The sequence below is a fragment of the Symphalangus syndactylus genome, chromosome 4 (genome assembly GCF_028878055.3).
Source record: "Symphalangus syndactylus isolate Jambi chromosome 4, NHGRI_mSymSyn1-v2.1_pri, whole genome shotgun sequence".
In the NCBI taxonomy this organism is placed as follows: Eukaryota; Metazoa; Chordata; class Mammalia; order Primates; family Hylobatidae; genus Symphalangus; species Symphalangus syndactylus.
This window is the reverse complement of record NC_072426.2, coordinates 141,491,665-141,504,077: the sequence shown is the minus strand read 5'-3', so window position 1 is coordinate 141,504,077 and position 12,413 is coordinate 141,491,665. Positions and strand designations below refer to the sequence as shown.

The 12,413-nt window shown below is 37.4% G+C and overlaps 2 protein-coding genes across 12 annotated transcripts in view; one reads left to right on the top strand and one right to left on the bottom strand.

Moving 5' to 3' along the window:
* DDX60 (DExD/H-box helicase 60) overlaps positions 1-12,413 on the top strand; it is a 200,900-nt gene that overhangs the window by 134,094 nt on the left and 54,393 nt on the right. For all 6 annotated transcript variants that reach the window (XM_063638363.1, XM_063638369.1, XM_063638362.1 and 3 more), the window contains one exon: positions 1,384-1,480. In XM_063638363.1, coding sequence (XP_063494433.1) covers positions 1,384-1,396 — 13 coding nt within the window. In that variant the 3' untranslated portion in view covers positions 1,397-1,480. The remainder of the gene's footprint in view (positions 1-1,383; positions 1,481-12,413) is intronic.
* The window catches only part of ANXA10 (annexin A10), a 147,309-nt gene continuing 143,191 nt past the window's right edge, over positions 8,296-12,413 (bottom strand). For all 6 annotated transcript variants that reach the window (XM_063638410.1, XM_063638412.1, XM_063638409.1 and 3 more), the window contains 2 exons: positions 11,284-11,406; positions 8,296-8,605 (listed from right to left, as the gene is read on the bottom strand). In XM_063638410.1, the coding sequence (XP_063494480.1) occupies positions 8,537-8,605; positions 11,284-11,406 (192 nt within the window). In that variant the 3' untranslated portion in view covers positions 8,296-8,536. The remainder of the gene's footprint in view (positions 8,606-11,283; positions 11,407-12,413) is intronic.

Sequence of the window (12,413 nt, the reverse complement as noted above, 5' to 3'; positions counted from 1 at the left end):
TCGGGCTGCTGAATCAGGCAAGCAGATGCTCTGAATACCTGGAGCTTTGCCTAGGCATGGAGCAGAGAGCCATGCTAGACCACAATTTATGCCCAAGAAGTGTGGGGAAGCTCAGGCTGCTGAAGCAGGTGAATGGGTACCCTGCATGCATGGACATCTGTCTGGGCATGGAGTGGAGAGGGCCTGACTGCACCATAATCTATGTCTATGAAGGATAGGGTGGCTCAGGCTGCTCGTCCAATCAAATAGATGCTCCATGTGCCTGGAATTCTGCCTGGGAGTAGAGTGGTGTGGACCCCATTGCATCATGATCTCAGGATAGCAGGCTGGGGCACCAAGAAATGGCACATGCAGACTGATTCCAGATTACTAAACTTGACCTGGTTGCAAATCTCACTGTCCAGGAGAAACTGCAGCTTTAGAAGTACTCCTCATTCTCCAGGATTGCAACAGGGTAGAATACATTTCCAACACCTACTGCTGAGATGCTTTCCACAGTTCTGGCTGTGGAGGCCCCTACCCAACTCCAGGCCAGGCACTCCAGTCTCTCGCTTGAGATTAAAATGCCTGTGTGGCAACACTGCCAGATCACCACAGAATCTATAACAGTTTCTGACTGAAAATTTATGTTGTCTGATATTAGTATAGCCAACCCAAATCTCTTTTATTTGCTGTTTGCATAGAATATCTTTTCCCATCATTTTACTTCCAGTCTCTTTGTGCTTTGGGATCTAAAAGGAGTCTTTTCAGACAGTATATATTGGATTATGTTTATTTTTTTAATCTATTCTGCCAATGTCTACCTTTAGATTGGAGTGTTTAAACCATTTACATTCAAAGTAATTGCTAATATGGATTTTTAGTCTTTTACTATTATTGTTCCTCATTTTCTCAATTGCCACTTCCTTTTATTTCCATTGATTTTTATGTATTATCATTTTGATCCCTCCTCATTTTCTAACGTTTTTGAAATATATCTTCCTTCTATTTTTAAAAATAAATTTGAATGTATATATGTAAGGTATACAACATGATGTTTTAAGATATAGATATAGATAGTAAAATTATTACCATAGTGATGCAAATTAATTTGTTCATGTTACCTAGTTACCCATTTTTTTCTTTCTTTGATATATAATATTTTACATATTTATGGGGTACATGTGAGTGTTTGTTGCAAGGATAGGATATGTAATGGTCCCATTGTTACTGCAATACCAAGGGTTTGGTCTAGGCCCTACTGCTCACTGCACAGAAAGCCAATCACTGAGATGATGAGTACTGCCAGGGAAGAAGGCTTTAACTTGGTGCTGCTGCCAAGAAGATGGAAGCTCAGTCTCAAATTCATCTCCCTGACTGACTAACTATGGGTTTATATAACAGGGAAGAAATGTAACCATGCATAAGAAAACAAGAACTAAGGAAGGGCAAGGAAGCCATCATCATGAATGAGAGGTCTGACAACTGGTGCTGTGATCTGGTGAGTTTCAGTCCTTTGATGCTTTTCTGAGGTGAGTTTCAGTTCTTTGATACTTTTCTGAGGTGAGTTTCAGTTCTTTGATACTTTTCTGAGAGGCCTGAAGATCCTGTCCAAAGGAAGGAACTCGGATAAAACAAATATAAGCTTCAAGCTTTAAGACCAGAATGATCAATTTCTATGTTTATCAAAAAGAACTAGTATATGGGACTATTGGGTTGGTTGAACATCAGGATACTTGGGGTATCTGTCACCTTGTGTATTTATCATTTCTATGTTTTGGTATCATTTCAAGTTTTATCACAATATTCTTGCTAAGTATAGTCATCATAGTCTGCTACCAAACATTAGGACTTATTTTTTTTCCATCTAATTGCATGTTAATACCCATTAACCAACATCTCTTTATACAGCCTCCTATCTACCCACCTTTCCCACTCTCTGGTATCTAGCATTTTATTCTCCATGTTAATGAGATCAAGTTTCTTAACTCCCACATATGAATGAGAAGATGTGGTATTTGTCTTTCTGTGCCTGACTTATTTCACTTAGTATAATAACCTCCAGTTCCATTCATGTTGCTGCAAATGATGTGATTTCATTCTTCTTCTATGGCCAATTAGTATTCTATTGTGTGTTTATGCCACATTTTCCTTATTGAGTCATCTATTGACAGACACCTAGGTTGATTCCATATCTTTGCTATTGTGAAGAGTGATACAATAACTATGAGTGCAGGTATCTCTCCGATATACAGATTTATTTTCCTTTGGATAAATATTCAGTAGTGGTGTGTCCAGAGTTGGTTCCTTCCAGTGGGTTTATGGTCTCGCTCACTTCAAGAATGGAGCCACAGACCTTAGCAGTAAGTGTTACAGCTCTTAAATATAGCACAGACCCAAAGAGTGAGCAGCAGCAAGATTTACTGTGAAGAGCAAAAGAACAAAGCTTCCACAAGGTGGAAGGGGACCTGAGCAGGTTGCCGCTGCTGGCTGGGGTGGCCAGCGTTTATTCCCTTATTTTTCCCCTCCCATGTCCTGTTTCTGTCCTATCAGATGCCCTTTTCTCAGTCCTTCCCATGATTGGTTACTTTTAGAATCCTGCTGATTGGTCCATTTTACAGGCTGCTGATTGGTCCCTTTACAGAGTGCTGATTGGTGCATTTTACAAACCTCTTGCTAGCTACAGCGTGCTGAGTGGTGCATTTTACAATCTTAGCCACTCAGCTAAGCCACTCAGCTGATTGGTGCATTTTACAAACCTCTTGCTAGCTACAGAGTGCTGAGTGGTGCATTTTGCAATCTTAGCCACAGAGTGCTGATTGATGTGTTTTTTTTTTTTTGTTTGTTTGTTTGTTTTTGAGATGGAGTCTCACTCTGTCTCCCAGGCTGGAGTGCAGTGACACAATCTTGGCTCACTGCAAGCTCCACCTCCTGGGTTCACACCATTCTCCTGCCTCAGCCTCCCGAGTAGCTGGGACTACAGGCATCTGCCACCATGCCCAGCTAAATTTTTGTATTTCTAGTAGAGGCGGGGTTTCACTGTGTTAGCCAGGATGGTCTTGATCTCCTGACCTTGTGATCCGCCTACCTCAGCCTCCCAAAGTGCTGGGATTATAGGCGTGAGCCACTGCGCCCAGCTGATTGGTGCGTTTTACAATCCTCTTGTAAAACAGAAAAGTTCTCCAAGTCCCCACACAACCCAGGAAGTCCAACTGGCTTCACCTCTCAGTGGGATTTCTGGATCACGTGGTAGTACTATTTTTAGTTTATTGAGAAATTTCCACACTGCTTTTTAAAGTGGCTGCATAATTTACATTTCACCAACAGTGTTTAATAGTTTCCTTTTCTCTGGATTCTCACCAGCATCTGTTATTTTGTGATTTTTAAATAAAAGCCATTGTAACTGAGGTGAGATGATATCTCATTGTGGTTTTGACTTGCATTTCCCTGATGATTACTGATCTTGAGCGTTTTGTCATATACCTCTTGGCCACTTGTATTTCTTCTTCTGAGAAATGTCTATTCATGTCTTACCCCAATTTTTAATGGGACTATTGGTTTTTTACTGTTGAGTTGTTTGAGCTCCTTATATATTCTGGATATTAGCCCCCTTTTGAATGAGTAGTTTGCAAACAGTTTCTCCTATTCAAAAAGTTGTCTCTTCACTTATTGAATGTTTCTTTTGCTGTGCAGAAGCTTTTTTGTTTAATATAGTCCCTTTTGTCTATTTTGGGTTTTGTTGCTTGTGATTTTGTGGTTTTAGCCATAAAATCGTTGCATGGACCAATGTCCTGAAGAGTTCTCCCTGTGTATTCTTCTAGTAGTTTTATAGTTTCAGGTATCACATTTAAGTTGTTAATCCATCTTGAGTTGATTTTTGTACCTAGACATAGGGGTCTAGTCTCATTCTTCTGCATATGGCTAGCCAGTTTTTTTTAATGTAGCATTTATTGAAGAAGGTGTCTTTTCCCCAGTGTATGTTCCTCATGACTTTGTTGAAGATCAGTTGACTGTAAATATATAGATTTATTTCTTGAGTCTCTATTCTGTTTCGTTGGTCTATCTGTCTATTTTTACATTAATACAATGTTGTTTTGGTTACTGTAGGCTTGTAATATGTTGGGAAGTCAGGTATTGTGATGTCTCTGGCTTTGTTTTTTGCTCAGGATTGCTTTAGCTTTTCTGGCTCTTTTTTGATTAACACAAGTGTCAGGCTAATTTTTTCTATTTTTGTGAAAACTGACATTGGTGTTTTGATAGGGATTGAATTGAATCTGTAGATTGCTTTGGGTTATATAATCATTTTAATATTAATTCTTCTGATCCATGAGCACATAGTATCTTTCCATTTGTCCTCTTTAATTTTTTCATCAGTGTTTTGTAGTTTTCCTAGTAGAAATCTTTCACTTCCTTCATTAAATTTATTCCTAGGCATCTTTTTTGGTAGCTATTGTAAATAGGATTTAGTTCTTGATTTCTTTTTGGGCTATTTCATTATTGGGGTATAGGCATGTGACTAATTTTTATGTTATGATTTTGTATCCTGAAACTTTACTGCATATGCTTATCAGTTCTAGGAGGTTTTGGTGGAGTCTTTTGGTTTTTTTCTTTTCTTTTTTTAAATAATATAAAATTCTGTTATCTGCAGAGAGGGACAATTTGACTTCCTTTTCCCCAATTTGGATACATTTTATTTCTTTTTGTTAACTGACTAATCTGGCTAAGGTTTCCAGTAACATATTGAATAGGAGTGATGCAAGTATACATCCTTGTCTTGTTCCAGTTCCTGGATGAAATGCTTTCCATATTTCTCCATTCAGTATGATGTTAGCTGTGGGTTTGTAATAAATGACCTTTATTATTTTGTTATATGTCCCTTCTATACCTAGTTTGTTGAGTGTTTTTATCATGAGGGAGTGTTGGATTTTATCAAATACTTTTTCTGCATCTATTGAGATAATCACGTTTCTTGTCCTTCATTCTGTTGATGTGATTTATCATGATATTTATTCATCTGCATATGTCAACCCATCATAGTACCCCTGGAATAAGTCCCACTTGTTTGTGATGTATTATCCTTTTGATGTGCTACTGGATTTAATTTGCCAGTATTTTGTTTAGGATTTTTGCATCTATGTTCATCAGGTATACTGGCCTGTAGTTTTCCTTGTCTGGTTTTGGTATCAGCATTTGGTAATGCTGGCCTCGTTGAATGAGTTAGGGAGAATTCCCTCCTCTTCAATCTTTTGGAATAGTTTGTGGAGGATTGATACAAGTTCTTCATTATACATTTGACAGAATTCAGCAGAGAATCTATTTGGTCCTGGTCTTTTCTTTGTTGGAAGACATTTTATTACCAATTCTAATTACTATTCATTATTGGTCTTTTCTTGTTTTCTATTTCTTTCTGATTCAATCTTGATAGGTTTTATGTTTGCACGAATTTATCCATTTCTCCTAGGTTTTACAGGTTGTAGCATACAGTTATTCATAATAGTCTTTGATTATCTTCTATATTTCTGTGACATCAGTTTTAATGCCTCCATTTTCATTTCTCTTTTTATTTGTGTCTCTCTTCTTGGTTAGTCTAGATAGAAGTTTATCAATTTTGATTCTTTTCTAGAAGAACCAATTTTTCATTTTGGCGATCATTTGTATTGGTTTTTTTAGTCTCAACTTCATTGTTCTGCCCTAATCTTTATTTTTCTTTTCTTCTGCTAATTTTGGGTGTTGTTTGTTTTTGATCCTCTAGTTCCTTGAGGTGCATTGTCAGATTTTATTTGAAATATTTCTTTATGTAGTTATTTATTGCTATAAACTTCCTTCTTAGCACTGCTTTTGCTGTATTACACAGGTTTCGGTATGTTGTGTTTCCATTTTCATTTGTCCAAGAAATTTTCTGATTTCCATCTTCATTTTTTTCACTGATCTGATGTTCATCTAGCAACATGTTGTTTGATTTCCACCTATTTGTATACATTCCGAAGTTCCTCTTGTTATTAATTTTTAGTTTTATTTCATTGTAGTCTGAAAAGATGCTTGATATGATTTTGATTTTTTTAAAATTCAGTGGGACTGTTTTATGGTCTAATATATAGTCCTTTCTGGAGAATGTTGCATGTGCTGATAAGAAGAATGTGTCTTCTGTAGTTTTTATAGAAAATGTCCTATAAGTGTCTGTTAGGTCTATTTGGTATAAAGAGCAGTTTACTTATTCCTTTACTTTTTGACACAGGGTCTCACTCTGTTACCCAGGTTGGACTGCAGTGGCATGATCACAGTTCACTGCAGTCTCAACCTCCTGGGCTCAAGCAATCCTCCTGCCTTAGCCTCCGAAGTAGCTGAGACTACTGGTCTGAACCACCATGCCCAGCCCTAAAGTGCAGTTTAAGTCCAATGTTTCTTTGTTAATTTTATTTCTCAATGATCTGCCTAATGCTAAAGGTGGGGTGTTGAATTCTTGCAATGTTATTGTATTGGAGTTCATCTCTCTGTTTAGATCTGGTAGTATTTACTCTCTGAATCTGGATGCTCTAATGTTGGGTACATATATATTTAGAATTGTTATTTCCTTTCACTGGATTGGTTCTTTTATTATTATGAAATGACTTATGTAGTCTTTTTTACTTTATGTACTATAAATATAGCTACTCCTGCTTGCTTTGGCTTTCTGTTTGCTTAAAATATCTTTTCCATAGTTTTATTTTCAGTCTATATGTGTCTTCATAGGTGAAGTGCATTTCTTGTAGGCAGCATATAGTTGGATCTGTTTGTTTTTATCCTTTCAGCCAGTGTATATCTTTTAAGTGGAGAATGTAATCTGTTTATATTCAAGGTTATTACTGATATACGAGGTTTTGTTCCTATCATATTGTTAGTTGTTTACTGGCTGTTTTGTATATTCTTTGCCTTTTTTTTTTCCTGTTTATTCTTGTGGTTCGGTGTTTTTCAGTGGTGGTACCTTGTGACTCCTTTCTCTTCCTCATTTGTGTGTTTGCTTTACTAGTGAATTTTACACTTTCATGTGTTTTCAGGATAATTTTCTTCCTTTTGGTTCCAGGTTACACTCACCCATCCTGCCTCTGGTTTCAGTTCTGGATAGATTGTGGCATCAGTTTAGGTTATTCCCCAAATCTGATCTCAGTGAATATTTTTCCTTGTGACTCCTAACTTTGTGAACCTTGAGAGACAGAAGAGACCATGGTCTACTGATGGCACAAAAAAAGCATATCATAACTTCCAAAAGTCGTTGAGGCTGCTGTTAAAAGGTGAAGATAAAAACAGAGAAAAATGGCTTTTCTCACATAGCTTGGGCAAGTAGTTGGTTAAGTACTGTCACAAAAAAAGAATAGCTGGAAGTTGAACACACACACACACATGCACACACACACACTATATATATATAATTTTTTTTTTTTTTTTTTGAGACAGACAGAGTCTCGCTCTGTCACCCAGGCTGGAGTGCAGTGGCGTGATCTAGGCTCACTGCAAGCTCCGTCTCCCTGCTTAACACCATTCTCCTGCCTCAGCCTCCCAAGTAGCTGGGACTATAGGCGCCCACCACCGTGCCCGGCTAATTTTTTGTATTTTTAGTACAGACAGGGTTTCACCATGGTCTCAATCTCCTGACCTCGTGATCCACCCACCTCAGCCTCCCAAAATGTTGGGATTACAGGCATGAGCCACTGCGCCTGGCCACACACACTGTTTTTACACCCAAATCTCTTATACATCTAATCCAGGCAAGCATATATTGGGCTGCATTTTACTCGTTTATATCTTTTTTTTTTTTTTTTTTTTTTTTTTTTGATACAGAGTCTTGCTGTGTCGCTCCGGCTGGAGTGCAGTGGTGCGATCTCGGCTCACCACAACCTCTGTCTTCTGTATTCAAGCGATTCTCCTGCCTCAGCCTCCTGAGTAGCTGGGATTACAGGCACCCGCCACTACACCCGGCTAATTTTTGTATTTTTAGTAGAGATGGGGGGGGTTTCACCATGTTGGTCAGGATGGTCTCGAACTCCTGACCTAGTGATCTGCCTGCCTTGGCCTCCCAAAGAAGTGCTGAGATTATAGGCATGAGCTACCATGCCCGGCTGCATTTTGCTGGTTTACATCCTTACTTATTTTTAAAGCCTGCTTTAGATGATCACTCTAGCGTTATTGTAATTGTATAGGAGTCTCAAAAATTCCCCAAACAAGGATGGTCACACTGCATTTTCCTTGGTCTTTCAAATCATGATAAAGACAGCCTTGAGCAGACTCTCTTGTTGTAGGTTGTTGATGGTTCACATTTAAATAAAATCTATCCCAGTGCAATTTTTCTATTATTCCATCATGCACAATTTATTTAATTGCTGATTAGATAGTAGGCAAATTCAGTATCATACACTTTCATTCATAGTTTTCTTTGGCTTAGAATAATTTCAAAGATAGATAGAAGAGAAAATATGATTGTATAGTTTTGTTATAGTGCCATGAACAGTACAAATTTATGAGAAAATTTCTATTTGGAAGTGTCTAGAAAGAGGAGTGCACAGTACTCCAAGTCCTCTTCATTTTAGTAGTCCTCAGCATCACCAGCACAGATGGCAAGCAGTGCTTTCTTATAATGCCCTGAAGCAAAATTCTGAAAAGAAAAATATATTTGAAATAAAATATCATAATAGTTCTAAAAAGGAAGCATAATTCCTCTGAACTGCACTATGAAAGAGCCATGGACCATTAGCATTTCTAAACTTATTTACTTTTCTCTTCTCATCTAAAGATTTAACATGTCCTAAGTACTATTCCCACTGAAAGTCAGTTGTTGAAGAATAATGCTCTGGTTACAGTCAGTAGTATGTGGTTTATATAAAGTTGGTTGAACCTGAATGTGTATTTATAAGAACAATAACTTGCCTTAGAATTAAATATTCTCCTCAACTTTAGGAAGACGTACCCTAATATTATGATTATTATTGTTATAAATGAATGTAGAATGTGGAGAACAAATATGTCTCAAAAGATTTAAAAATGTTTATAATTATTAATGTAGTAATTCTACCTCAAGAAACATATATTAAGAAAGTTATTATCAATTATGGATAAGCACAAGTTTTGTGCTAAAAATATATGCACCATAACATTATGTATAATAGTGAAAAACTGAGAAGCAATGTATAATAATGTGAGGTAGTTTGTGTACTTTATAGCTTATACAGCAGAATACCATGATTCAATAAAAATACTCTTTTACATAGCAAAACATATTATTATTTATATAGTTTTAGAAAATGACTGCAAGTATCTCTCTTAGCGTGTTCAGGCAGCTGTGACAAAAGTACCATAAACTGGGTGACTTGACTTATAAACAATAGAAATTTATTTCTAACAGCTCTAGAGGCTGGCAAGGCCAAGATCAAGCAGATGTGGTGCCTGCTGAGTGCCTGTCTCTCATAGACAGCCTTCTTCTCATTCTAAGCTCACATGGCAGAAGGGACAAAGGTGTTCTCTTCGGCCTATTTGATAAGGACATTAATCCCATTCATGGGCTCCACCTTCATGACCTAATCACCTCACAAAGACCCCACCTCCTAATATCATCACTTTGGGGTTAGAATTTCAGCAGACACATTTTTGGGAGACACAAACATGCACACCATAGCAGAATAAAAGTTTATTAATGATTATCTGTAGAAAATTAGGGCGGTTTTAATTTTCTTGTAATGGTCTTCTATAATTTCTATATTTTCCAAAATCAATGATAGTAATAAATAAATATTATTATAAAATGTTTCTTTGTTAAGTCTCAACTTTCATATTAAGGTGCTTTGGCACCAAGTCATGTAATGATAATTCAGTGCTTTAAATGTACATAGCAAAGTTGCATTAATTACATTTTCATATTAGCAGACTTTGAGGTGGTTGTGATTAATTATAATAAGTGCCTAAGAACTAATTTATTCCTTGAGAAAATGAATTATGCCATGCATTTCTCATCACTAAAAGAGTTTAGAGTTTTGAAAGTGGCTGTAGGAGAGTTTTACTAAAGATGAAGGAATAAGATTTCTCTTAACTGTTCCATCAACTCTTCCTCTTAGAAACCATTTCAGCTCTCCAGAGGCCTACAAAGTCTTCTGTATTATGTGATCTCTTGGGCTTTAGGTTGCTTCTAGATTACTCTTTCAATAAACTAAAACACTGTTTCTTGCAATTACAAATTTCAGATGAAAACAACATGAACAAGGTAATAGCTCTTAGCTCTGCACAAAATGTAAGTTAAGCTCTACTCTCATGTCCCTGTGCTCGACTTGGTTTAATGCTCTACTCTCACCATCTTGAAATTCTTTAAACTTTTTTGAACAAGGTGCCAAGCATTTTTATTTTCCACTAGGTTCTCAGTTAGGTAAATGGTCCTATATATTCTGAGGATTCTTTGTTAGGTTTAATCAAAATGCATGAAGTTTAAAAGTATCAGAATGAAAAAACTGGCTTGTTCAGCACTGAATCATTGCTCCTTTGCCCTTCAAAGGCTAAAGGGATAAGGATATGTAGAGTTGTATATAGCTAGGAACATTGAGTCCCTCTGAATTAGCAGTTTATGATATTTGACTGACTGCCCTGCCTTCTATGACAATATGAGAGGAGAGCTGAGCTGATTTAAGAAACCTCTTCAAAAGTAATGCAGCCTTTTGCAATATATATTTTTCCTGAGCCTGATCATACTTCAGAATTTAGCTCTTTAAGCACATTGATGCATGACTGCATCAATGCTTCTGGGTAAAACATGTCAAAAAGGAATAAGTTCTGTCGCTGAGGTAAAGGGTTTTCTTTTTTTTTTTTCTTTTTTTGAGATGATGGAGTCTCACTCTGTTGCCCAGGCTGGAGTGCAGTGGTGCGATCTCAGCTCACTGCCACCTCTGCCTCCCGGGTTCAAGCGATTCTCCTGCCTCAGCCTCCCCGAGTAGGTGGGACTACAGGCGTGTGCCACCACACCCGGCTAATTTTTTGTATTTTTAGTAGAGACGGGGTTTCACCGTGTTAGCCAGGATGGTCTTGATCTCCTGACCTCGTGATCTGCCTGCCTCAGCCTCCCAAAGTACTGGGATTACAGGTGTTAGCCACCACGCCCGGCCGTGGTAAAGGGTTTTCTAAGTTAGCACCTGCTGATGTTCTAAAGACTGTGTAGAGGACAAAACTAGGTTATCCTTGTCTGAATAGTTAACTTTTTAGACTCTGCCATGAAGTTATTTGAATGAGAGCTTTTATCTCAGTTTCAAAAAGGAGAAAATGTGGGTCCAAATAAATCATGTGTCAGAAACTTACTCTGATATCATGAAATAGGGATTTTCCATATCGCTCTTTGTATCGTTTCCTTATGTTCAGCAGGTCTATTTCACTTCTGGCAATGAGAATCCTGATTACAGTTTTATTATGGAAACCAAAGTCCTAAAAGATACAGAAAAGTGGGGGAAATGAGAAATGAGAAGACAGCGTCCTAAAAGTCAGTCTGTCCCAAGTGGACACATTCCTTTTCTGTAGTCATTTTCTCTCCTTCCTGAGTTCTTCCAACACTGGCATCACTGGCCACACAGGCTGTGGCTGAGATCCTGAGTCATTTCTGTCACTTCTCCCTCTCCCTTACCGCATGCTGACAGTGAATTATTCTCTTCTATTTTCTGAATGCCTTGTGCTCTCTAGTCCAGTGCCACGACCTTGATTCTGATCCTTATCATTTCACCCTGATTCTGCAATAGTTGCTCCCCCTTTCTAGCCTTGTTAACCTTCACACTGTCCCGCTCACACTGCATTATAAACTGCAAATCTGATCCTGTGGTCCTTCCAGGTAAGAATTCTTCCTTGGAGGGGAAGACATTCTCAACTCTTGTCAGATGGACATTGATTTGTCTAAGAGAGCAATAACAATTTTATTTTCTTGTTATCATTGAGAAATTATAAAAATTAGAATTCTAGGTGATTCAAATATTTGCAGATTTAAATTCAAATGCAGAAGAATACAAAATCAATGTCTGTATGCTAGCCCCAGAAATACTGCACCCTAACAAATCAGTTTCAAATTGTCTTTCCAAACGGAGTAATCGTGACATCTAGTGGCCAGAAAACAGAATCTAATTTTTGAAGCCTGAATGTTTTGAATGTATATTACTAATAAACTTTTCATAATTTGAGGTGGTTAAAATGAATAATCTAACAAGTATTCAAATTTAAAATGTAGATCGTTCACTTTAGAGTGCACTGGGGGAGAACACAGAATATATCTTTGGTTCAGGGGTGATTAAAGCAGCTTTTTGACAAATATTTGACATTTGAGGTCTTCATGTATCAAAAATTACATTACTTGAATATACAATCCTTCTTTGTACCTACAAACCATTTGTGAATACGCTTATCTTCCTTTTGCCTTATAACACATACACAGCAAAAATACAGTTTTC